Below are 26,640 nucleotides of genomic sequence, written 5' to 3' on the forward strand. Positions count from 1 at the left end.
CAAATAATACTACTTGTCTGGTTGTTCTTTACTACAACACTATACAGGCCTAAAATAACTTCACTTAACAATGTAAGAAACCTGATGTCAATAAAACATAATGCAGGCCTAGTAATCGTTCACTTATAAACACTCCAGGCCTAGCATGATTGACAAAAACATTCCAGACAGTTTTCACTACAACACTCCAGGCCTAGTAATCGTTCACTTAAAAACACTCCAGGCCTAGTTATCGTTCACTTATAAACACTCCAGGCCTAGCATGATTGACAAAAACATTCCAGACGGTTTTCACTACAACACTCCAGGCCTAGTAATCGTTCACTTATAAACACTCCAGGCCTAGCATGATTATATTGACAAACACTTTCCAGACAGTTTTCACTACAACACTGCAGGCCTTGCACGAGTTAGCTCCCTCCAGGATATTATGCTACCTTGTGCATTGTAACTATTTGTTTTAGAGTGAACTTCCTTGAGGATGCATGCTACCCTACACATTATACCTATGATTTGTTTTAGAGTTATCTCCCTTAAGGATGTATGCTACCTTCCACATTATACCTCTGATTTGTTTTATAGTTATCTCCTATATATGTTACCTTACACATTTTACGTCCGATTTGTTTTAGTTATCTACCTTAAGGATGTATGCTACCTTCCATATTATACCTCTGATTGGTTTTACAGTTATCTCCTATATATGTTACCTTACACATTTTACGTCCGATTTGTTTTACATTTATCTACCTTAAGGATGTATGCTACCTTACACATTACACCTAAGATTTGTTTAACAGTTATCTCCCTTAATGATATATGCTACCTTACACATTATACCTATGATATGTGTTATAGTTAGCTCCCTGAAAGATGTTTGTTACCTTATTCATTAATAATGCTTATGATTTGTATCGGAGTTACCTCCCCTTAATAACTTATTATTATGATACCGTAACTAACAATTAACAATAACTGTAGCCTTATCATTTACGGCATGTATCCTTGTACGTAAAAAAATCTAAATTTTACATGTGCCTTCAATGACCAGGACACTTGTAGGGATCATATGTCAATATGTGAGTGTATAATACATAACAGAAAAATATTAAAGATCAGTTTTTCAACTAAAACATATGAGCTATACAACAAGACCAAATCATAAAAAATATACCATCACACAAATGATATCATAAAATGTGATCGCTGTACAGGTCATTATTAAGCTACATGTGGCAACATCACAAAATGCATAAAACAACAAATACACAAGAATGTATATACATGTATAACAATATATTTCTTCCAGGCACAAATTAGAATCAAACTAGTGGTTAATGTTATGGAAGACATATGTGATGATATTTACAGATGAAAAAGATATGTAAAATATTCCACATGTATTTTGATTTCAGCAAAAGGTTTCAGGGTGAAACATTGTTTCAATAAACATCTATACACATGTATTTATATAGAAGACAGGTTTTCACGACTGAAGACTTACATACATGTACAGGTACAGCACAACAACCCCAATGCTAGTTTGAATTATTCTGACGTTTTATCGACTTTTTTCATATCGGTCTGTCGTCGATTAACGACAGACCGATATGAAAAAAGTCGATAAAACGTCAGAATAATTCGGACTACCCCAATGCATACAGCGTACATAGAAGGTGGGAATTTAACAGAATGAGGAAGACAGCCTCGTGGACAGTGAGGCTGTTATAATGAAGGCACTGAGATAAACAGGACATGGGACTACGCTGACAATAAGGATACAGTTTATCAACGTATCAAGACTACAGACATTGTCAACCATAAGGATATCAAGGCTATTGTGACCCCCACTTGAATTGTTTTGTAAACAAGAATTAAAAAAATGTTGCTGCTGAGAGTTCCTCAGAGGGATTTCATATTGATCGCTTTATAAAATCGTGTTAAATTTATAACCGATATATAAATGTTTATAAAATATTAACTTGATGTACTCTTTTCTGCTAGTAATACCCAAGGTATATAAGTGTAAAGGAAAGAGAAAAGTGTGCTTCCACCGGTTATTGAGCCCTCGATCTCCAGGTTCTTAGTCAGACGCTCTACCACTGAGCTAAAGGGAAATTCCTTCTAGCTCGAAGCTAGAAGGCGACCTTAATTCTATGTACAATTAAAACCTGCCACATAAGCAATAAAGCGATATATTCCCTCCTGTTAATTATATTTAAAGTAGAAAAATATACAGTAACAAGGTGTATTCCTGTAAAAAAAATACTAATATGATATATTCCCCAGTTCTAGTTATATCCCAGTTATATAAAACAGTTTTCCCCAGTTCTAGTTATATCCCAGTTATATAAAACAGTTATGTGATATACTCCCTTATATCAAATAAATATAATTAGTCCCTCTTGTCATATATTGGCAGAATAGTGTCAACCTCCTGTATAATAATTATGTCAAACTGGATGAAAACAATGACAACGTTGAGCCCTTGGAATTCCCAAAACAGGTACTCTCCAGTTTGATTTTCAACACAATATAACACATCTGCTTGTTTCCCTCATAAAACGCAAATAGTTTCATGATAAGGAGAATACATCAAGTACTCCTGATGATGAAGACCAATATCATTTAGGTGTGTGACAGAAAGACATTCTCTTCTGACTTCCAATACCCTAACATGACAGCTGTAATGTTGTAGCGTAAATGTGTCCAGATTTAATATTTAAAACAGAAATTGAAATGTTTTGCGTTAGCAATCACGAATTTTCTATAATGTTTTAACTGTCAGACTTAGAAGGTACAGTATATTTCATTTTTGTTAGTTACAATACACAGTCTGGTTTAGAATGATGGAACTGACAGTAAAACTCATTAAGTGTTTTTAACATTCAGATCATGAACAAAAACTGTTATACAAGTCTGGTAAGGAAACATTCATAGTTATTTAATTTAGTACTAAAATAATCTGTTTGTAAGGTAATCAAATCGTCCAAACTTGAGCTAATTACCGGGTAGTTCTATGGTTGTATTTTCATGGATTGAACTCAATTCCGTGATTTTATTTCCAGATTTAGACTATATGTTGTGTTTTGCCATTGCAACAGTTGATCACAGTGGCAGTACTTCCTGACATCAGGGTAGCACCACTGTACACCGTGTTGTGTTGTGTTGTAACAGTTATTCACGGTGGCAGTACTTCCTGAGATCAGGGTAGCACCACTGTACACTGTGTTGTGTTGTGATGTAACAGTTGTTCACAGAAGCAATACTTCCTGAGATCAGGGTAGCACCACTGTACACCGTGTTGTGTTGGGTTGTGATGTAACAGTTGTTCACAGAAGCAGTACTTCCTGACATTAGGGTAGCACCACTGTATGCCGTGTTGTGTTGTGATGTAACAGTTATTCACGGTGGCAGTACTTCCTGACATCAGGGTAGCACCACTGTATGCCGTGTTGTGTTGTGATGTAACAGTTATTCACGGTGGCAGTACTTCCTGACATCAGGGTAGCACCACTGTATGCCATGTTGTGTTGTGATGTAACAGTTGTTCACAGAAGCAGTACTTCCTGAGATCAGGGTAGCGGCGTTGTATACAGGCTGGCTGGGTACCGTACAAATCCAAACGACTTATCATTTCTGGGTTTACTTTGATTCTTCCATTTGTCACATTCATCAAAATGGTGGCCTCGTACATTCCATTGTTTGGCAGAGTAACCATGGTGATCTGGTAATGTACAATGTCTACTGTGGCCTCCTGACTAAAGTTTGCCACTCTGTTGTCAGCATCCCTGGACCTGATGTATGTCAGCACCTGTCAGGAAACATGTAACATTATCAGTCAGATGTGTCATACTGTAAACCGTTCGATGTCTGCTCTGCTTAAGTTCAACCTAACAACTTTTCACAACAAGTTTGCCAAACATGTACATGAATACTGTCATTGTATAGTGCTTTGGATACATATGCAAATACTTACTAAAAACTTCCCATGACAAGAGGCCCAATTGGCCTGTATTGCTCACATTGTATTAATCTCATACAAGTAATCTTAAAGGTCAAATACAGAAAAATGGGCTAAATTGAACTACAAACCATTACCAAATATCACAACCCTCAGCCATTTGGGAATTAAGAAGGTTTTTTCAAAGATTTTTTTCAACATTTAACCCGTGTGACCTTCCAACATGCTATTGGCTAAATAATTATCATCATTCTGAACACATTTGTCCTCTGTGACCTTGAAAGTGGGTCAATACAGTATTATAACTAGGTAACAGTATACAATATTATAATATCTCTGTATACAAAATACTAACCAGGTATACAATATACTATCTAGGTTTACGATACACTATGAATACAATGTCTAAATACTAGGTATACAGTATTACTATACTATCAAGGTTTAAAACATAATTACAAGGTACTGTATACAGTATTATAACTAGGTATATAGTATAATACTAACCGGGTAAACAATACAATAACTAGTACTAGGGATACAGTATTATACTTATAACTAGGTATAAAGTATCGCATATCTAGGTATAAAGTTTTATAATAAGGTATGCAATTCTAGAACTAGGTATATATATATAACCAAATGCATCAAGAATGTATAAATCAAAGTTACCTTTTCATTTGGAATCATAAGGTAGGCTAGTATGATCTCCTTCACATTTAGGGGAACACATTCCGACCTCACTGGCTCAGTCAACTGATTTATGTAAGAGAGGATTTCAAAAGCTGCCTTTTGTACATGTTCACTTTTCACATCCCTGTTTTCCTGCATCAAGCAGGTACACCAGTGAACATCAATCTTGGCCATAGCACATGTCCTATTGAGTGGAATCTGCTGCAGCAGACTGATGCCTCTACTGTGTGGTGGGCTGGACTTACTTGTTCGCGACAAGTCCAGAACATCCTTTAATGTCTCGTGAATATCAAAAGGAGTTGTGAGCTTTTTGGAGTTCCTGCGAAGATTCTCCATCAACCTTGGATGGAATGATTGATATTTGGGAGGAAATCTGAGAGCAAACATTGGCAGTCTCTCCTCCAGTTTGCCCTGTATAGTGTGCCGCACACGACTATATCGAGCCCCGTGATCCGCCATCAGAATGAGCAATGTGTTGTCTAGGTAACCAGACTTTTCAAAGAATTTCAAAAACTTAAACAAATCGTTGTCTATATGTTCCCCGGGATTGTTATCCCAATGAGTCAATTCAGACATGAAAGCGAACGTGAACTTTGACACATTGTTGTACTTGACAAAGAAGTCCTTCACGTAGTCCAGGGTGTAGCTGTGATGAGGTGTACCTCCAGTACAATACCGAACACTATTTTCGCGAAGCTGTGATCCCCAGATGGCTTGCCAAAATGGACGCATGTAATGATCTGTCGGCTGGTTTTCAAATCCCTTTAATCGTAGATTGAAGGCACTTATGCTTGGCTCGTCCTCTGCAAACAACGTTGCATAGCCTTGGTCCCGAAATTCATTCCAAATCATCGGGTATTTGTCAACAGTCACTGCATCATCATGATTTATCCGAACTTCTGGTAATTCTACTTCTGTCTTGCCTATGGAAGAAAAAAAACCATCTGTATCAACATGATCTATACACAGACAAGATGAGTCTTGTTTCCTTTGTGACTGTCCTGTGTATAGTGATATCAGATATGATCTATTCAAAAACACAGTGAACTCCTTTAGTTATTCTAATGAACTTACTTTATTTATTGCAGGATAATGCGCTTCAATTTTCACTTTCTAAAACAAATTATTTTATGATCAGACGGAGGCAGTTGCTTTTAAATGTGTAAATATACAATTGTAAATTATAATGTATCGCAATATTGATTTAACTGTAATGTCATGAAGAAAGGTATGTGATTCTACTATTCTATCAGTTTTTACATGCAATACTCTATAAGGATATTTTATATGCATATATGCTAGGTCTTCACTTTAATTTTACACATGATGTACATACAAATAGTTATAAGTGTCTCATAAGCCGATATCGGCTGGGCATCTGTTATAAACTCGCTGTATATGATATTTTAGGTATTATAGTTTGTGAACTTAATGATGCGTGACACTATAATAAAATATTGATTGATTGATTGAGTAATCCAAAGCTTATTTTCTATGCCAGCTTCTTATGAAGATTTTATGGTATGTTGTTTTGTATGATATCTACCTTTCTTTACAAAGGTGCAAAACATTCTTCAATTGCAAATAATTATTTGGACAGGTGTTAGCTTACCTCTCAGTATGGGTATCAGGACAGGTGTAAACTTACCTGTCAGTATGGGTATCAGGACAGGTGTAAACTTAACTGTCAGTATGAGTATCAGGACAGGTGTTTACTTACCTGACAGTATGAGTATCAGGACAGGTGTAAACTTACCTGACAGTATGAGTATCAGGACAGGTGTTTACTTACCTGACAGTATGGGTATCAGGACAGGTGTAAACTTACCTGACAGTATGAGTATCAGGACAGGTGTTAACTTACCTGACAGTATGGGTATCAGGACAGGTGCCAGCTTCTTATGAAGATTTTATGGTATGTTGTTTTGTATGATATCTACCTTTCTTTACAAAGGTGCAAAACATTCTTCAATTGCAAATAATTATTTGGACAGGTGTTAACTTAACTGTCAGTATAGGTATAAGGACAGGTGTAAACTTACCTGTCAGTATGGGTTTCAGGACAGGTGTAATCTTACCTGTCAGTATGGGTATCAGGACAGGTGTTTACTTACCAGTCAGTATTGGTATCAGGACAGGTGTTTACTTACCAGTCAATATGGGTATCAGGACAGGTGTAAAATTACCTGTCAGTATTGGTATCAGGACAGGTGTAAACTTACCTGACAGTATTGGTATCAGGACAGGTGTAATCTTACCTGACAGTATGGGTATCAGAACAGGTATAAACTTACCTGTTAGTATGGGTATCAGGACAGGTGTTTACTTACCTGTTAGTATGGGGTATCAGGACAGGTGTAAACTTACCTGTTAGTATTGGGATCAGGACAGGGGTTAACTTACCTGTCAGTATTGGTATCGTGACAGGTGTAAACTTACCTGTCAGTATGGGTATCAGGGCAGTTGTAAACTTACCGGTTAGTATGGGTATCAGGACAGGTGTAAACTTACCTGTCAGTTTGGGTATCAGGACAGGTGTAAACTTACCAGTCAGCATGGGTATCAGGACAGGTGTAAACTTACCTGTTAGTATGGGTATCTGGACAGGTGTAAACTTACCGGTCAGTATGGGTATCAGGACAGGTGTAAACTTAACTGTCAGTATGAGCATCAGGACAGGTGTTTACTTACCTGTCAGTATTGGTATCAGGACAGGTGTAAACTTACCTGACAGTATGAGTATCAGGACAGGTGTTAACTTACCTGACAGTATGCGTATCAGGACAGGTGTAAACTTACCTGACAGTATGAGTATCAGGACAGGTGTTAACTTACCTGACAGTATGCGTATCAGGACAGGTGTAAACTTACCTGACAGTATGAGTATCAGGACAGGTGTTAACTTACCTGACAGTATGCGTATCAGGACAGGTGTAAACTTACTTGTCAGTATGGGTTTCAGGACAGGTGTAAACTTACCTGTCAGTATGGGTTTCAGGACAGGTGTAATCTTACCTGTCAGTATGGGTATCAGGACAGGTGTAAACTTAACTGTCAGTATGAGTATCAGGACAGGTGTTTACTTAACTGTCAGTATTGGTATCAGGACAGGTGTTTACTTACCTGACAGTATGAGTATCAGGACAGGTGTTTACTTACCTGACAGTATGGGTATCAGGACAGGTGCCAGCTTCTTATGAAGATTTTATGGTATGTTGTTTTGTATGATATCTACCTTTCTTTACAAAGGTGCAAAACATTCTTCAATTGCAAATAATTATTTGGACAGGTGTTAACTTAACTGTCAGTATAGGTATAAGGACAGGTGTAAACTTACCTGTCAGTATGGGTTTCAGGACAGGTGTAATCTTACCTGTCAGTATGGGTATCAGGACAGGTGTAAACTTAACTGTCAGTATGAGCATCAGGACAGGTGTTTACTTACCTGTCAGTATTGGTATCAGGACAGGTGTAAACTTACCTGTCAGTATAGGTATCAGGACAGGTGTAAACTTACCTGACAGTATAGGCATCAGGACAGGTGTAAACTTACCTGTCAGTATTGGTATCAGGGCAGGTGTAAACTTACCTGTCAGTATTGGTATCAGGACAGTTGTTAACTTACCAGTCAGGATGGGTATCTGGACAGGTGTAAACTTACATGTTAGTATGGGGTATCAGGACAGGTGTAAACTTACCTGTTAGTATTGGTATCAGGACAGGTGTAAACTTACCTGACAGTATGAGTATCAGGACAGGTGTTTACTTACCAGTCAGTATTGGTATCAGGACAGGTGTTTACTTACCTGACAGTATGGGTATCAGGACAGGAGTAAACTTACCTGTTAGTATGGGGTATCAGGACAGGTGTTAACTTACCTGTCAGTATTGGTATCGTGACAGGTGTAAACTTACCTGACAGTATGGGTATCAGAACAGGTATAAACTTACCTGTTAGTATGGGTATCAGGACAGGTATAAACTTACCTGTCAGTATGGGTATCAGGACAGGTGTAAACTTAACTGTCAGTATGAGTATCAGGACAGGTGTTTACTTACCTGTCAGTATTGGTATCAGGACAGGTGTTTACTTACCAGTCAATATGGGTATCAGGACAGGTGTAAACTTACCTGTCAGTATGGGTATCAGGACAGGTGTAAACTTACCTGTCAGTATGGGTATCAGGACAGGTGTAAACTTACCTGTTAGTATTGGTATCAGGACAGGTGTTTACTTACCAGTCAGTATGGGTATCAGGACAGGTGTTTACTTACCAGTCAATATGGGTATCAGGACAGGTGTAAACTTACCTGTCAGTATTGGTATCAGGACAGGTGTAAACTTACCTGTTAGTATGGGTATCAAGGCGGCTGTAGTAGCATCTCCTACAATGTTATAAGCATCTAGAATCACCATGTCCAGTTCATCTCTGAGGTAGCGGTAAGTGTTTGGCAGCTTTCGTTGGTATGACAGGTGTGACATTGAATCCAAACCAAGCATGAGGACATTCAAATGTGTTGCATGTTTATTCTTTACGCTGTCCTTAATCCTTTGAAAGACACTCGGCTTTGGGTGCACCTGTACTAAAAATTGATCAAAATCAGCAATGTCCTGTTCCTCAAAGTCAGTGTGATAATCATGCCATGAATGTAAATAATCATACGAAAAATTTCCATCAAAGCTGTGATCATATTCGCTGCCAAACAAAGCATCTCTCCCATGCTCGTTTAATGTTTCATCAACATCACGGAAACTTTCACGGTTCATTTCATCAAAATTTATGGGTCCGAAATTCTTTTCCTCATCTGCCACACCGGACTGGTCCTTTTCATCCAATTTATTTTTCTCATCCGAATCTGGTTCCTTTTCTTCTGGTTCCTTTTCGTCATCTTCTGGATGATGATAAAAACATTTCACCGACATAAAGTCATGCTCTACAAGCAAACTGAATGGCGGCTTTTCTTTGACGATTGTTTCTGTGAATGTATGATAGTCGTCTGTAACCCTCTCTATTCCTCTGTAAAGACACTTCCTGATTATTTTTGTTTCATCCTCTGAAAGATTTGTTTTTGCTTCTCCAAATTCATGACGGTTATACTGATCAAATGGATTTAAAACGGTGTCGTTCATACGAAGAACGCCTTTCTCAAAGTAAAACAGATTTTTCGCTAAACACACTAATGGATCCATGGGGTGAAAAGCACTCTGTATGGAGTCTTGGAAAAGGGATAGTCTTGGATGACGACATATTTGTTCTGTCGTGCTTCCAGATTTTCTAATTAATTTTTTAGGCATGTGCTGAAGCATCCTGAAGTAGTTAACACTAGACGTTAATGTCATGGGAGAGGTTTTCGTTAGTACGCTAAACCCGTAAAACAGGTTCGTAAAGACAACAAATACAAGGACGCATAGCGACAGCAGAATTGTTTTGCCGAATCTAGATCTTAGAAATGGAGAGACATGCCAGGTTTTCATGGTAGGATTTCAACATGGACGTCACTTCATTTCAGGTAATCCTCACAGCAACAACACATATATCCATCATGTCTACAAAAGAAAAGGAATGAATAAATGAATGAAAAAATAAATAAAATAATCTTACATTCATTTGGTTAAATAAAATTTTAATCTGGCACGCATACCTAGTTCATTTTGAAATTTAACAATTATATTTATATCTTCCAAGTCCACAATCAATTAAAACAGATTGAACCCTCGTATCTGGACTGTCTGCTAAGTCTGACTACAATCTCTGACAACCAACAAAATTGACAATTCCTAACAGGAGAAAGTGAATTGCAACAGCCCAGCCAAGGTCCAGTTCTGCTACATATGCAACCTACCAGGGCATGCATGCATATGGTACACAGACCTGCAACTACTGAACATGCACATACAGTACTTGTCAATCTACCAAATTTTAAAAGTCAGAAGGGAAAACCTTTGGACAATGTTTTAAAACTGATCAATAACCTCTTTTGGAATAGTTATTGTATAAAATGTCATAATTTCAGCCAACAATATGCAGGGACTTTTCTACTTCTTTTCCCCAGGGGCCTATATATGCCTGTTGATTTTGGAAAATATTATCCTCAAAAAGCATAAAAGTAATCTTTGCATTGATTTGATCAAGTACCTCTGTATGGCCCAAAATTGATCTTAAAAAATCAATGATAAAGGAAGTAGGTTGTGGTGGCTCTTTAATCTTGCCAATTGTACTAGAGAGGCTCCAAATAAGGGAAATATGATTGGGGAACCTTGAGCAGTGAGGTTGACATGATATTGTATTAGCCCTTCATGTGAGGGGTAACATAAAATGAGACACGCTGTTATAAAGATGAGGCATACATATATTGTGTAGATCCTACTTTATATACTTGCCAACTTTTTGAAATATTAGGTAAGGGGGAGGGAGGGGGGGGGGGAAGGATTGCTCATGCTCAGAATTAAAAGCATTAATCAAATGTGTATATACTCAAATTTATTAGAGAAAAAAATTAGCACTTTCTCAGATGAAATCATCAGACCTTTGAAAATAGGAATTATGAGTGAACTGGTTGAGAAACCGCTCAATTTTAGGGTCCAAAATCGGGAGACTCCCCAGCCTTCAAAATAGGGAGAGTTAATTGGCAAGTATGCCTTTCATTCAATGTAGATACCTGTGATCACATGGCATTGTATTGTAATGTATTGTTTATAATTAGCTTTAAGCCTTGCGGCTCATATTATTACAACATTTATACAATAATAACAATGAAATAGAATATTCCTGTAGAATAATATGGATATGACATCATCGTGTGGCGTGTGATAAGCATAAACATACATTAGTTACATATGTCTATAGGCATGTATAACTAACCCCTGTGACAGATCGACTAATTAACTGAACGTAAGTATATACGCATAAGTTGATCACAGGAATAAGTTAATATAGACAACAGTATGTGCACCTCTGTGATATAATGGTTTGGCAACGGCCAAAAAATATGTTTGTTTCAGGTAACATGCCTTGAAAAAAAGGATGGTTGTAGGAAAATAACATTATTTTAAAGTTAATTTTTTATTTTCGTGAATTATATTACCGGGTATGCTTTATTTCAAATTTTACAATACATTTCCATTAAATTACATTAAATTGACTATTAATTTAATTGTCAAGAATATATATATATAAGGTCAGATTCACAGAACAGGAAAAAAGTACATTTTAATGGGAGGCTGTGAACTTTGCCTAGGTAATGAATTAATCTTAGATACAAGTAGGTGATCAAATATCTGGGTCAACAGTAAAATCTATTGTAGGTCAGTTTACCTGAAACACTATTTTTTTTTTGTACGGTATAGTGATCAGCTACTGTCATTACCCTTATAGGCCCCAGGTCAGACAATAGCAATAAACCTACTGGCGCTGGACACACTGATCACTGTGCAGGGGCATGCAACTACTATTAATATTTATCTTGTTAGACTTTCAGTTGTGTAGTAAGTTATATCTCAATATAACTTACACAGCAACTGAAAGTGCACTGATATGATAGTAATATAATGTGCATATAATACTTAGTATTAAAGTAAAGTTTTTAAAATTGAAATCATATTATTACTATAGACATTGCTACACTACTATGATTAATGAAATAATAAGAGCGCAACCGGAAAAGTAATTCGCAAGTGAATGAAATAACAATGATGCATCACCACAAGCTTGAACTAGCTTTCATCGATGCCACATCAGCAAATCACCAAATAGTATATGACATCATAGGTATAACAGTGTGTCCAGAATGTATTATAATAGATAGTTAATTATTAAATTAATACACATCATAGCAGTGTGGAACGAGCCGTCCACAGGGGCACACAACTACTATTAATATTGATTTTGCTAGACTTTCAGTCGCTGGGCACGTTATATTCCAATAAGTGACTGAAAGTCTAACACGATCTATAGTAATATAGTAGTTGCGTGAGCCTGTTGGCCGTTCAGCAACCCGAGCACCTGTGTTGGGCACCTGTGTCCAGGATTGAAGCAGCCGGTGCAGCAGATTCCTCACATAAATTGTGTTGCGAAATGTAATGTAATACGTTATGCTTCCTCTATAAACATATGCCAGTCGCATATGGCATCAATGATATCTGTAACTACTGAGTGATGTTGAAATTGCAGTTTATAAACAAAGTAAGAGTTTACCTTTTATTATTGGAACTCTCTAAAAATGAGGTACTAATGTATCTACTTCCGATTAGATGGCGGGAGAAAAGGTTGTTATGTATGTGTTACCAATATTTTTTAATTTATCTCCGTAATCTTTAATGTTTCACGAATAACTGAATTGATTTTGATTTGGAAATAACTGTTTAGTCATTTCTTTGAAAAACCAATGTCAGTTATCAATAGTGAATACAAATGGAATAGGAATATGACTTGTAAAGTCGCTGAGTTGCAACATTGATCGTCGACAAGCTACACAATTACTGTCCATAGTTTTGATTTCTGGTAACTTTCTATTTCTTTTGATTTGTATAAATACTGTTGTTCATGGGTTGTATTATGGTATGCCTATATAGCTAGCTAGGTACTTACTAATACCCACCAACAATTAATGTCGCGGTTATTTCGCCCAAAATCCATTTCGGCCCGGGTTGTTGCACTCTTAAACTAGTTTTAGGGCGAAATTTTAAGTATATTTTCACTTAAAGTTAAGTTTGTTTCCAATACAGGAGCCAATAAAGCTCCTCTACACTGGACCCAAAATTGAACAATTGCATAAAGGTAAATTTCTTTGTTAGTAAATTTGCCTATAATTATAATAAAGTTCTTTATTCTGCCAAAGTTTATCTATTATGTTCCTAAAAGGATTAATATTTGGAGCGGATACAGCGTCCTGTGGGAGATTGTTCCTGGTTTTGACTGTACAAAATGTTAAATAGTTTCTCCTGACTGTCATAGCATGGCCATGCATGGCTGATTCAATGAATTGCAGGCTGATGTTTGTTGCTTTACTTTATATAATATTATTGCATATTTTCTTTTCAGATTGCCTTTGGAATCGGAAACTAAAGCCAATGTTGGAAATTCATACTTATTGCCAACGTTACTTATCCATCTTTGTTAGTAGGTAGTATGATGAACTACAGACACTTAACAGAAACTTTTACGTGATGTACGGGACACCGCCACTAACCTCTGCAAGTCCCATGATGTACACCACACCGCCACTTACCTCTGTGAATCCCATGTTATATAGAACACCACCACCAGTGAATCCCATGTCTATGTCCGCCCAGGCAGGATATGGTCCTCTCTCTCAGATGTCCTCACCTTACAATGGACCAATCCCGGGGGCCTCATCCCAAGGCGGCTCCACTCAAGGGTCCTCCTACCTCACGGGGCAGTTGCAATCGTCAGTGCACCCTATACTCCAGCAGATTGATACTATGAACCAGCTATATGCCCCGCCAGCCCCTCCTAGCATTACACAAGGAAGTCTGCAGATGAGGGGGCAGCAGCCAGCTGATCAGGACGAAATCAAAGACGATGGTGTACAAGAAAGTGTTAGGTATATGTATAAAAAATCTTACTAAGGCCAAATTAAAAAAAAATGTTTCCGCTAACCCCAACTACCCTAGATTTTTGTGCCGACCCTCAAATAGCATTTAGTGATATGCACTGTTAAAGTCAATCTCCTCAGATCTCCTGCTCTATATATATGCATAGTAAAAATATTTTTCAAAATAAAAAAAATTGTCTCCATATACCTACCCTATTTTTTTCTGAGGATTATATATAGCAGAAGCACAAGTGATTTTTGTTGTTTGGACTATAAACCTGTCGTGCCAGAGTGCAGCTTATTTTGCCAGAAAACATGAAGGGTCGTTACTAATTTAATATGATGAATAATTTGTCAGTAGGCTTCAAATTAATTAAATAATGACAAACAAAATCTTTTTCTGTATTTGAAAAGTTCCTTTAAGTTGTTAATAATTGCTGTTAATCTTTCTTGCAAACACTATAATCTGCATATTCACTTGCCTAACTTTATTTTTTTTTGGGATATTAAAGAATTTTATAACCCCAATGAAAAATAGCTTATTGAAGGAATGTATTTCTGTCAATATGGGAACAAATCTGCACTTGTTTAAATAGTATTCTAAAGGTAATATATGATCTTGTTAAAAGATCAGCTGATCAATCCTGTTATATCCTGTTGCATTGTAGTGCGGAAGTATTTTCTGTGTACAAGTATAGAGAGATTATACCTGGTTGTCAACCTCATCCTGGGGATATTGTGGAGGCAGGTCCTCTCGCTGTAAGTATATACAATGTATCATCAGATAGGTAAGCTATTTTAGTCAGAATTCAGTATTTTCTGTGATATTATAGCTGACTGTCAATATGGCATCACTGTGCTATTGTAAAACAATATGCGTAGGTATCACTTCCTTTTTTAAGCAATCAAATAATCATTTATCAGAATCCAAAAAGTTTAAGTCCTTTCATTTTTGTTTTGTTTCTTTTAATAAATGATATGAGCTGATTGTAAGACAAGCCTGTCCTGAGATGATTGTTATATAATTACAGTCCCTGTTGCCGCCAGAGCCTGTATACCCCTTGGCAGACAGCCTCCCTGAAGAGATGATCACCTCCTGCAAACTTAGCAGTCTTCAGCTCGAGGGTATTCTGTATGCTGTAAGTCCCAATACCTGTTCTTTACTGAAATATATATTGGTCTCCAGCTTGAGGGAATTTTACTTGAGTTGCATTATTGGTATCAGGCTTGAGGGTACGTGTCCTATATGCGGTCTTTTATTCCTATAACATATCAGTGTTATTCCCTACATATTTAGGACTTACTTTCAAAAAGGCCAAATTAAGTTGATTTATATTTTTAAAGAGAATTTTGCAGTAGAAAGTAGTGCTCCATTCTGCGTAATGTGTTTTAAAGATTTTATGTTCTTAGGTTTTTTATTCGGTATACATGTACTAGTGGGCATTTGATTGGATTAAATGTGTTAAAAAGTGTACAGGTATGATTACGACTTACAACACAATCTGATTACAGTGCCAGAGACACCAGACTCTGTTACCTAATGGTCAGCGTGCAGGATTCTTCATTGGGGATGCTGCTGGTGTTGGCAAAGGTAGACAGGTAAATAATATGTCACTTAAAAGTGATTTTTTTTCTCAGTTCTACTGCCGAATACAGGCTGTTTCCCCTAGCTAAAAAGTGTCTTTTTTCCCCAAAATGACCAAAAACTAGGGAATATATTCCCAATTTCAATACAAATAATTTTCTATTTTCCCAATTCATAAAGGAACAGCCTTAAGTGACTTTAGGTAACAAAAACATTCTTTCACCCCTAAAGTCACATTTGAAACTTACCAAATTAATGACTGGCCAAGTCCAGCTCAGTTATGTAAGGATGAATGAGTTAAAAGCAACCTAAGTTTTGGCTGACTGATGAAATATTTGGCTGACTGGTGAAAGTTTTGGCTGACTGATGAAAGTTTTGGCAGACTGATGACTGATCTTCAGTAACTGACATCGTGAGGATAAAGACAAGATTATGAAAAAGTTAATCTTTCGGAATCATTTAACATTGATTCACACAAACAGCAAAATACAAGTATATGTAAAAAAAACTTGATCAGCTAGTTAAAACTTTGATCTTTCTATGGAATATTTTTAACAAGGTATGGATAATAAATGTGCTAATATTCAAAGTAAAAGTACAAGACAAATGTTAAATGATTTCTTTCTTTTAAAAAACAAGTAGGTATTAGATTGACATTGTGTTTTACAGATAGCAGGCATCATCCTCGACAACTATGCCAGAAAGAGGACCAAACATATCTGGTTTACAATATCGTCGGACCTTATCGTCGACTCCAGGAGGTAATCCACAAAATTATCATTCAACCTGCAGTGTCCCCATGTGATACATTTAGAAGTGGACGAAAACCTCAGGAAATAAAAGATACATTTGAAACTTCTGATTTGGGAAGAACAATATCTTGGAAATTATCTTAAATTTTGAAAAAGTAAATGTAATAATTTTGTAAATGAATAAAAGAAAGCTTTTATTTAATAATTTGTAACAACATCTTGTCTCCAGAGACCTTACAGACATTGGATGTTACGTGAAAGTGATTGACGGCTGTCAGGAACTCGACCGGCAAACCAGGTAACCATAACAACATTGTTACAACAATACACATACCTCACCGTACAATACGTAGCACGGTATGATGCTTATGATTATCACGATACACATATATTCGCTCAAAAGGTCAACTTCATAATGATTGAGCCCAGGATTTTACAGTTTTGTCAAAGACTTACGCAATGTGTTGTATCTTTGAGCAAGATACTTTACTCCACTTGTTCCAGTCTACTCAGCTGTAAATGAGTATGTGGTTGGGCAGTGCTAGAATTGTTGAATGCTAGTTGTTAGCGCCGAAATGGCAGCTCCGGCTGTATGCTCCCCAGGGAGTTGAGAAATGTATTGGCTGGTTGCAAAGGCCCTATAACCACAGATAATAATTTGTGAACCGCTTTGAGACGACCTACGAACTAGGTTGTGATAAAGCGGTATATAAGAACCTCCAATTATTATTATTATTATTATTATTATTAATTATATATATACAGTAAATGCTGTCAAAATACATTTTTGTTTGATTCTTACACACACCTTTACTGAAAGAATCCAAAACAATTAGTGAGGTCTTAGAGTTAAATAAATCAAAAATTGACAATTTCAGTACCGTAAGTGTATTGTGATCAGAAAGTATCACGATACAAAATATCCTTGCAGTCTAGAATTTCATTATTTGGAGCCAGATATTTAAGTCATTTAGGTTTGAGATAACACCTTGTCTGCTGGCTAACCGAACAACTGGGTAGTGTAGCGGACGTAAAACCAAACAAACATTAAGAGATCACACAAATATGTAGTGTCGGAGCAAGATATGTGTCTGAGCGTTTTGTTCTCAAAATAACTGCATGTATCATCAAAATAGTCTCTTTTATACTGAAATCATGTATGTACCTGTTATTCTTTTTTTTTGCAGAGTTTTGGGTTTGCCTGCAGACTTCAAGGAGGGGATAGTGTTCAGTACCTACGCCACACTGGTATCATCTGTTTCTAGAGGAAGTATGTAACTTAAGTATCCTTGTCCAATTGCACTGCAATTTCTTTGGTATGGTGTGTTGTCTGTCGTCCGTCAACTTTTTCTTTGAACAACTTCTTCTTCAGAACTGGAGGACCTAGGGCCATGCTATGTGGCCAGTAGCTATAGGTACCTGGGACAGAGTGCTATAACCTTTCCTCAAATAAGTGACCTTGACATACTTTAAAGGTCACAGGGGTTAGATATATAAAAACATTTGAACATCTTCTTAATAATCAGGAAGCCCAGAGCACTGATACTTGGCCAATAGGTACCTGGGAAAGTGTGCTATGAAGTTTCCTCACATAAATGACCTTGACCTACAAGGGTGAAAAGTGTTAAAAACCTTTAAACAACTTCATCTGAATAACCAAGAGGCCTAGAGCCATGATATTTGGCCAGTATGTAACTGTGATAAAGTGCTAAAAAGGTTCCTTAAATAAATTACCTTTACCTACTTTCAATGTCACAAGGGTAAAAAGTGTTAAAAACATTTTGACAACTTCATCAGAATAAACAGGAGGCCCAGAGTGGGACAGAATGCTATAAACTGTCCTCAAATAAATTACCCTGAACTACTTTCAAGGTTGCAAGGGTTAAATGTGTAAAAAGCCTTAAAACAACTTCTGAAGAATAACAAAGACGCCTAAAGCAATAATATTTGGCCAGTAGGTACCCGAGACAGAGTGATAGATAGTGTCATCAAATAAATGACCTTGACCTTCTTTCAAGGTCACAGGGGTCACATATGTAAAAACCTTTAAACACCTTCTGAATAACCAGGAGGCCCAGATAACAGCTCAATACTGTTTTACTAGCATGGTGTTTGTTATGTTGAAGGTGTTGATTATGTGACCACATTTAATCCCCAGGTGCAGTCAGTGTCAGTAAGACTAGCCGACTACAACAGTTGGTTGACTGGTGTGGGGGGCCCGAGTTCCAAGGCTGTCTCGTGTTTGATGAATGTCACAAAGCAAAGAATTTTGTTCCGGTAAGTCTGATGGTTGTGTGTGTTAGGCCGCATTCGTTTATTGCAATCCAAACGGTTGAACCAGTTGGACCTGAGTTGTTTGTTTATGAAGTAAGGATCTAGTAATCTGATGCTGCTTTCAGACGAACCTTGACAAAGCCTTGTATCAGTAAGGCCTGCATAAACATTTGCAGGTCCGCCAGGATTTATACCTGAAATTGATACATTTATAAATAGACAAACGGGTCAAACATGATATGCCAAAGGGGCCATAGCAACAGGGTGCATACATGCTTTAAAAAACCTTCAATTTAGCCATATGCCTTCAAAGTCCTTGAACAATTGAGGTATATGTATGCAATATATAGTATATAATGTTATAGACTTGTATTTTTGTCTCGCCTCCATGAAGTGGAAGCGAGACTTAGGTGTTGCTTTTCCGGCGACGGCGTCAACATCAAGTTTTTGCGTTTAAGTTAGTTTCTCTGAAAGTGTAAGTGCTAAACCAACCAAACTTGAACCAAAGATGCATCTTAAGTAGTACATCGCAACCCATGCATCAAATGCTGGATGGGGCCCACCTTTTATGGTCCATTAAACTTTGTCAGCATCTCCATCAACATTAAGTTTTTGCGTTTAAGTTAGTTTCACTGTAAGTATAAGTGGTAGACCAACCAAACTTGGACCAAAGATGCATCTTAGGTAGCACATCTCCACCCATGCATCAAATGCTGGATGCGGCCTACCTTTCATGGCCCATTGACTTTGTCAGCATCTCCATCAACACCAAAGTTTATGCATTTAAGTTAGTTTCTCTGATATGTGCATTGATAGTCAAAGCGGGGCATAGGTGAGACATATCAATCCAAATGGCTTGTTTTCGGGGCAAACAATTCTTTCCCAGGAACTCTGATTATCATTTTGTCCAGTGCAAAAGGAACTTGTTCTCTGTTTAAATGCTGAAGAAAAATATGAATTACTGGTATTATATTTTGAAGGAAATATCTGAAGGATGTTTTACTCTGTTTTGTAGGGCAAAGAGCAGGCCAGTACCAAAGTAGCAATGGCTGTTACGTCAATACAGAGGTGAGGGAAACATAACCTGTTATATCTCTTAGATAAATGTTTGTACCAGTACAGAGGTGAGGGAAACATAATCTGTTATATCNGCTGTTACGTCAATACAGAGGTGAGGGAAACATAACCTGTTTTATCTCTTAGATAAATGTTTGTACCAGTACAGAGATGAGGGAAACATAACCTGTTATATCTCATAGATAAATGTTTGTACCAGTACCGAAGTGATAATGATGGTAATTTCTGTACAGGAGTGAGGGAATCTTACCAGTTACATTCCTTTAATGTTGATGTATCAGTTATTATCCACTCGCAGTGAACGTTTGAGGGGATATAGGATTCCGCCCGTACGTATGTTTCCAAACTGATGAAATGGCCCAAAAGAGCTCTAATATAGTCATTTCTGAAAATTATGCCATTGTGTTATTTAATATTAAACCATGTCTGTGTGGAAGTCCATTAATTGTACTGTGGAAGTGTGTGGAAGGCGGAATTGATATTTTTGGATCATGAATAAGAAAAAAATTGCAAATTGTTGTTGTGTTATTAAAGTTGAATATAGAATTTCATGAAATTTATTTTCAGGATGTTACCTAAAGCTCGTGTTGTTTACTGCAGTGCGACTGGAGTTACTGATGTCAAAAACATGGTATATATGAACATTTAAAAAAAACAACACCTTAGGATGATTTCAAATGATTCATTAAGCAGTTTCTCACTCTCTTGATGAACATTAATATTGTACCTGTTATTAAAGATATTTTTGTTAAGTGACTACATCGGAATGTCTATGTAATGTTCGGTACCCGAAATAATGGCTACAAACTTTCAAAGAATTGATAACACTCTAAAGGTTTTTAGCTGTTAAAAATTTCAGGAAATTGTCCATCAGTGTCAGACGACAGAAGGTCAGAGAATATAAATGAGCATAACTCCTGAAAATTTGTGAGTGCATTGCTTTCTACATGAAGGGTGGTCAGATGGTGCAGTGGATAGCGCACTTGCCTTTCACCAAGGCAGCCGGGGTTAGATTCCCGGATCGGACGTGAAAAGGTTGGGGTCACCTGCCTGACCACGTGGGTTTTCTCCAGGTACTCCGGTTTCCTCCCACACTAAGACCCCCCACACGCTACGACCGGGCCAACAAGAGTGATTAATATAAGTTGAAATAACTTGTTTCATAATTGATGTATAATAAATAAGGTTATATTATAATTTCTACATGTAACACTGATTTACAGGCCTTTATGGAGAGACTGGGTCTATGGGGAGAGGGGGCACCTTTCAAATCATTTGAGCAGTTTCTCGACCTTGTACAGAAGAAGGGGCTTGGTATGGCGGAGATCCTTGCTATGGAGATGAAGACTTCAGGAATGTACATCTCCCGTGGTCTCAGCTACAAACAGGCCGAGGTAATCAGAACATTTTTTTTTGCTCGTAAGCTACTTCATTCACCAAAAGAGAAAAAATCTGAAAATAAGTCTGATCTGAAAGTTGGACTTTAAAAAATAATGAAATTATAACTTTAATTGTAAATCAATTTCCTAATAATTTTATATTATTTTACTAATAAACATATTTATTGATGTTGAAATTTGTAACTTCCAAATGCATACATATATTGTATGAATTTTAAGAAAATAACATCTTGAGTACTGTAAAAGCATATTTAGGTTGGGGTTGAATTTCTTTGTTTTCGTATAGGGGCAAATTCGTTGGGATTATATTTCGTGGAATCAATATCTTAAAACCCTGTATTTTATTCTGGTAAGTAAGAAGTTTAAATTGACAGGCCCGACGATACAGTGCAGGTATTAACATAGTACAGGTAAGATTGGGCACGATTTACTCACTCCTTGAGTATTGTAGCGGATGAGAAACATGTCTCTTCTGAAATGGTTACAATCACCCAAAGAACGTGAGACATCTATTCCGGGACTTCCTTCACCAAAAAGGGCTAGTTCCAAGGATGCAGCTATTCAAAAATAATTTGGGATAATATTTTGTGTTTTTATAAAACCACGAAATAAACGAAATTAAATCCTCAACAAATTATTACGCTTTTACAGTATGAACAAAAATCTGTATTACACACATGAAACTGATGTGTTAGTAATTAGTGATTTCGAGTAGATAGAAAATCTAGGAATGTATACTATTATTTTTACCATTTCATTTGTTTTCCAGTTCATGACAGTAGAAGCACCACTGACAAAGGATCAGAGAAAGATGTACGATACCGCTGCCCATGTTTGGTATGTGTAAGGGGGTAGTGTTAATTGGTCAGTGTGTTTACTCGTCCATCTGTACTTTTGTGCATATGTGAACACATTTTCTGCATGGCCCATCATTTTCATCTTTACATGTATGTGTGTCCTGATAGGACATGCGACATAACATTCTTGGGTCTGTTGCAGGTCTGCCAAGATTTATACCTGAAAATGTTACATTTAAAAACAGACCAACCGGTTGTTCTAAGTAAAGTTAACGAACAGGCCCCAAATCTTTGGGCTGTCACAATATATCGGAAAACAGGTATATCGCTATACACAGGTATATCGTATCGTACCACAGTACAAAGCATATTTCTATGTATCTGCTTGGTGTCTTAACTTTGCAAATTACTACAAATTTAACCGATATGCCAATAAGCATAAAACAGGCTTTTAATAGTTAAAACTTTGTAATCAATGGTTGGTTTGACAAAAATCTTCAATCTATGTGATCCATATTATATATGATTATGTTTGATAACATTCTGACAACAACTTATTATAAAATTATTATGACAATATATCGGGATACGTATTGCAATATATTCATTCTGTATTGCAATACGTCGTGATACACTCTTGGCGTATTGTGACACCCCTACCAAATCTATAACAAACATGAAATCCTAACCCAAAGATCAAAACCATGGTGAGGGTCAGAGTTCAAACTTTTCCGGACCATAGAGATGTCCACACAATGACCAGACTGCATATCTAATAACACTCCTGTCCCTACCGAAAGGTCGAGGTTATAACAAGTTTTAAAAGCTGGTGACCAATTATTGACTCACTTTTGATTTGTCCTATATATTATGCTCGTTACATTCAGATCAAAATATTGTTGAAATTGAATTATGCATTCATCACTTTCCAATATCTCTACAGATTTTGTCTTCATGTGTTTAAGAATAAAGATTTAATTTTAACTATTTTCCACAGGAATGAGCTGCGCAAGGCATTGGAAAGTGCGATAACCAGAACAGGATTTTCCGGCGGACGGATGTGGGCTCAGTTCTGGGCATCTCATCAGAGATTCTTCAAACAACTCTGGTAAGATGGAAGAAACTGTTTAGCTCTAAGTATAAATCAAAAGACTACTACAATTTGTGGGAAGCATTTGCAATATTATCAATTATAAATATAGCAATAAAAGAAATGTGGCTGAAATTAAGCACATGATTCCTGATTGTTGTCGGAGAGCTATAGAATGCCCTTATGTGAAGATTCCATATGATGTTACCGAAGTATGGGTTTAAAAGTGCTATCTAATGTTATACACATTGATCTTCAGTATGCGCTGGTATGAATGTATCATCTTATGTTATCCACATCTATTTTCAGTATATACAGGTATGAATGTATCATCTTATGTTATCGACATCTATTTTCAGTATAGGTATGAAGCTACCATCTGTGATAAAGGAGGCAAAGGAGGCACTTGAAGCTGGCTACTGTGCAGTCATTGGTCTGCAAACAACAGGAGAGGTAAGGTTTAAGGTTTATTTAACTCATTCACCTCTGCAGACACATTTGAACTCCTCCAATTCAAATGTTGGAATAGCTCATTATGAAATTTCAGGGGTGAATGAGTTAAAGATGAAAGGGACAGTAATGTTAAGTTAAAATGTTGAAATCTATTTGGATCAATATTCAAAAACTTTAAGAAAGATTTACAGGAAATAAGAAGGAAGATGGGAATGTATTCTCTAATTAAGATAATTATTTTTTTCTAGGCCTCTTTAGAAGCAGAAATAGGGAAGAACAAAGGGGAGATAACTGGCTTTGTTTCCCTGTGTCGAGAGATTTTGTTGCGATTCATCACACAGTTTTTTCCCACCATGATTGAGAGTCAGGTGAGTTGTCGTCCTACCATTCCTGTTTTGAATACAGTTTCCATGGTTTCAAACAGTAATTTCATCTGCTTTAAATAACTAGTTGATAGTATAAGAATTAGTACAATTTTCTTTTGAACAAGCCATATTGATGATGAACTGTGTATCGAAAAAAATTCGCTGCAGTAAACTTTTCGCCTTCTTCATCCTCTGTGATCAAGGCAAATTTATCATTACAGCAAACATAAGTAATCAACATGAAATACATAGTAATTAAATGGTTTCATTGTCGAAATGCGAAAGTGTGACGGGTCGAAAATTTACTGGTATACGGTATGTATAAAGTAAAAAAGCTAGAGTATTTTGAAGTTTGTGTTACTTGGTGTACATATTGTCTAGTACTATGTTACAAGTACACATATTTTGATAGAACCCAGAAGATAGCGTGCCAGACAGCTGGAGTGTTCAAGCTAAGACGATGCTCCTAGACTTCGCTCGCAAAATCTCATTGCCAAACAGGTAGTTATAAGAAACAAATAAAGACATTGCTATTGACTGTGATTCTGTGTGGCTTGTGTTCTTATCAGCTTGTTTCTGCACTGACAACTAATGTATTTTATGTATAATTTACTTTTTTTACCTCAACTATTAATGATTAATGTTATTCAAATGTCCATGCTCTTGTCAGAATTTGTTCAAACCATATTGAGCTGACAGCAGAGGATTTGTGTAAGTCCTACAGTCAGAATAAAATCTGTGTATCTGTGTAACTAACAAGCCATGAAGAAGCCATTTCTACAAAGCATTCATGGTAAACCAACTATTACCTATGGTGTGGCAAACTGGAAATCAAAAGTTTGAATGTATTTTCAGATAAATGTCTTGAGTTAAGAGCCTGACAAATGTGCTCAGTACCCATTTTCATCACTTTAGGGGACATATTTCTTTACCTTACCTTGGGCATATCTTTGACAGGTTCAATTATGGGCATCACCAAAGGTCAAGGTCACTTACTAAATATAGAATTACATTCTCACACTTCTTCAGAGTAGGTATTAATAGATAAAAAAGGTGACATTGATGCATGTGTATGGTATTTGAGAATTTCAACACCTATGTATTTTTACGACGAATATGTTTGTGTCGCAGTCCCCTGGATGAAATGATTGACCAGCTTGGTGGGACTGGAGCTGTGGCCGAGTTGACTGGGAGGCGTGGCAGAATTGTCCGTAGGTCAGAAAAAGACCAGCCTCACTATGAACTACGTGCTGTGGATATTGACAACTATGGAGGAGTCGAGAGTCTCAATGTCACAGAGGTGAGCTTTAAAACTTTTCATACCTAAAACTGGACAAAGTTAAAAAGAAAAAAAATGCTTATGCAATCTGACAGTTTATTCTTGTTAGATTATTCATGTGTTTTCATTGTCTACTCCTTTTTCCCCTCCAGAGGAACATGTTCATGGCAGGAAAGAAGCTGGTTGCAATAATCTCTGATGCAGCAAGCACAGGTAAGAAATAGAATTTTTGGTTTAGACTTACGTTCTTTCATTTCCGCATTGTATAGTATGAGGTAGGAGACAGCGGGATAGTTCAATTTTTAAATGTAACACATCAGAAGTAAAACTTGACGGACTTGCAAATACAAATGTAGACCTGAAAAGACTGCCAAGATCTAGACTAGCCCAAAACAACAATTTAATAACTAGGCCTGTCCATACTTAATAAAGAATTCACATTATTTTTTTCTTTTTTGGCAACAATTTTATTGATGCAAGATTTCATTATCATCGGTTTCAGTTTTTGGGTAACTTGTTCTGGCTCAATGTACATAGACTAGCAGTGAATATCAATCAAAATCAATTATATCCCTTTGTAGGTATATCTCTCCATGCTGATACCAGGGCAGGGAACCAGAGACGGCGTGTCCACCTTACTATGGAACTCGCCTGGAGTGCCGACAAGGCTGTACAACAGTTAGGCAGATCTCACAGGTCAAACCAGTCGAGGTGAGTACGTAACAATGCACAACAGTTAGGCAGATCTCACAGGTCAAGGTGAGTACGTAACTATACAACAGTTAGGCAGATCTCACAGGTCAAGGTGAGTACGTAACTATACAACAGTTAGGCAGATCTCACAGGTCAAACCAGTCAAGGTGAGTACGTAACAATGTACAACAGTTAGGCAGATCTCACAGGTCAAGGTGAGTACGTAACAATGTACAACAGTTAGGTAGATCTCACAGGTCAAGGTGAGTACGTAACTATACAACAGTTAGGCAGATCTCACAGGTCAAGGTGAGTACGTAACTATACAACAGTTAGGCAGATATCACACAGGTCAAGGTGAGTACGTAACAATATACAACAGTTAGGCAGATCTCACAGGTCAAACGAGTCAAGGTGAGTACGTAACAATATACAAGTGTTTCATGGCTGATTTAGTAGCAGGCAAAATTGTCATTCTAAAGTGATAGGTAAGACCTGGATCCGTATTCATGAAATCGTTCTTGTGCTGAAAACTGAGGCCCCTTTCACGTATCTGGTTCAACCGGTTTGTCTGTTTTTAAATGTGACATTTTCGGATATAAATCCTGGTGAACCTGCAAATATTTATGCCAGCCTTGCAAGGCTTTGACGAGGCTCGCCTGA

At 37.0% G+C, this 26,640-nt stretch overlaps 2 protein-coding genes across 5 annotated transcripts in view; one reads left to right on the forward strand and one right to left on the reverse strand.

Annotated features, from left to right (window-relative positions):
- Window positions 1-1,655: 1,655 nt before the first annotated feature.
- Window positions 1,656-12,871, reverse strand: LOC110451404. 3 transcript variants are annotated; one of them, XM_021499399.1, is made up of 4 exons: window positions 12,853-12,871; window positions 9,005-10,205; window positions 4,637-5,580; window positions 1,656-3,814 (listed from the first exon to the last, which is right to left on the reverse strand). In XM_021499399.1, exons 2-4 carry the CDS (start codon window positions 10,131-10,133, stop codon window positions 3,503-3,505), a joined length of 2,385 nt encoding a protein of 794 aa, XP_021355074.1. In that variant the 5' UTR covers window positions 10,134-10,205; window positions 12,853-12,871; the 3' UTR covers window positions 1,656-3,502. The 3 variants fall into 3 exon arrangements, with proteins under 3 accessions (XP_021355074.1, XP_021355073.1, XP_021355075.1); XM_021499398.1 differs by lacking the exon at window positions 12,853-12,871 and adding an exon at window positions 12,661-12,839; XM_021499400.1 differs by lacking the exon at window positions 12,853-12,871 and adding an exon at window positions 12,360-12,427.
- A 26-nt stretch (window positions 12,872-12,897) lies between these two features.
- The window catches only part of LOC110451405 (protein FORGETTER 1-like), a 37,728-nt gene continuing 23,985 nt past the window's right edge, over window positions 12,898-26,640 (forward strand). The window contains exons 1-20 of one of the 2 annotated variants that reach the window (XM_021499401.1): window positions 12,898-12,931; window positions 13,699-14,221; window positions 14,881-14,971; window positions 15,244-15,351; window positions 15,725-15,811; window positions 16,467-16,558; window positions 16,779-16,847; window positions 17,737-17,819; window positions 18,708-18,826; window positions 19,839-19,891; window positions 20,468-20,531; window positions 21,124-21,294; window positions 22,070-22,137; window positions 23,095-23,205; window positions 23,547-23,640; window positions 23,889-24,008; window positions 24,418-24,506; window positions 25,137-25,305; window positions 25,437-25,497; window positions 25,866-25,995. In XM_021499401.1, the coding sequence (XP_021355076.1) occupies window positions 13,824-14,221; window positions 14,881-14,971; window positions 15,244-15,351; window positions 15,725-15,811; window positions 16,467-16,558; window positions 16,779-16,847; window positions 17,737-17,819; window positions 18,708-18,826; window positions 19,839-19,891; window positions 20,468-20,531; window positions 21,124-21,294; window positions 22,070-22,137; window positions 23,095-23,205; window positions 23,547-23,640; window positions 23,889-24,008; window positions 24,418-24,506; window positions 25,137-25,305; window positions 25,437-25,497; window positions 25,866-25,995 (2,177 nt within the window). In that variant the 5' untranslated portion in view covers window positions 12,898-12,931; window positions 13,699-13,823. Of the gene's footprint in view, window positions 12,932-13,288; window positions 13,435-13,698; window positions 14,222-14,880; window positions 14,972-15,243; window positions 15,352-15,724; window positions 15,812-16,466; window positions 16,559-16,778; window positions 16,848-17,736; window positions 17,820-18,707; window positions 18,827-19,838; window positions 19,892-20,467; window positions 20,532-21,123; window positions 21,295-22,069; window positions 22,138-23,094; window positions 23,206-23,546; window positions 23,641-23,888; window positions 24,009-24,417; window positions 24,507-25,136; window positions 25,306-25,436; window positions 25,498-25,865; window positions 25,996-26,640 lie in introns of those variants that run through there. The other variant, XM_021499402.1, reaches the window with a different exon arrangement.

The sequence above is a fragment of the Mizuhopecten yessoensis genome, unplaced genomic scaffold (genome assembly GCF_002113885.1).
Source record: "Mizuhopecten yessoensis strain PY_sf001 unplaced genomic scaffold, ASM211388v2 scaffold5989, whole genome shotgun sequence".
NCBI lineage: Eukaryota > Metazoa > Mollusca > Bivalvia > Pectinida > Pectinidae > Mizuhopecten > Mizuhopecten yessoensis.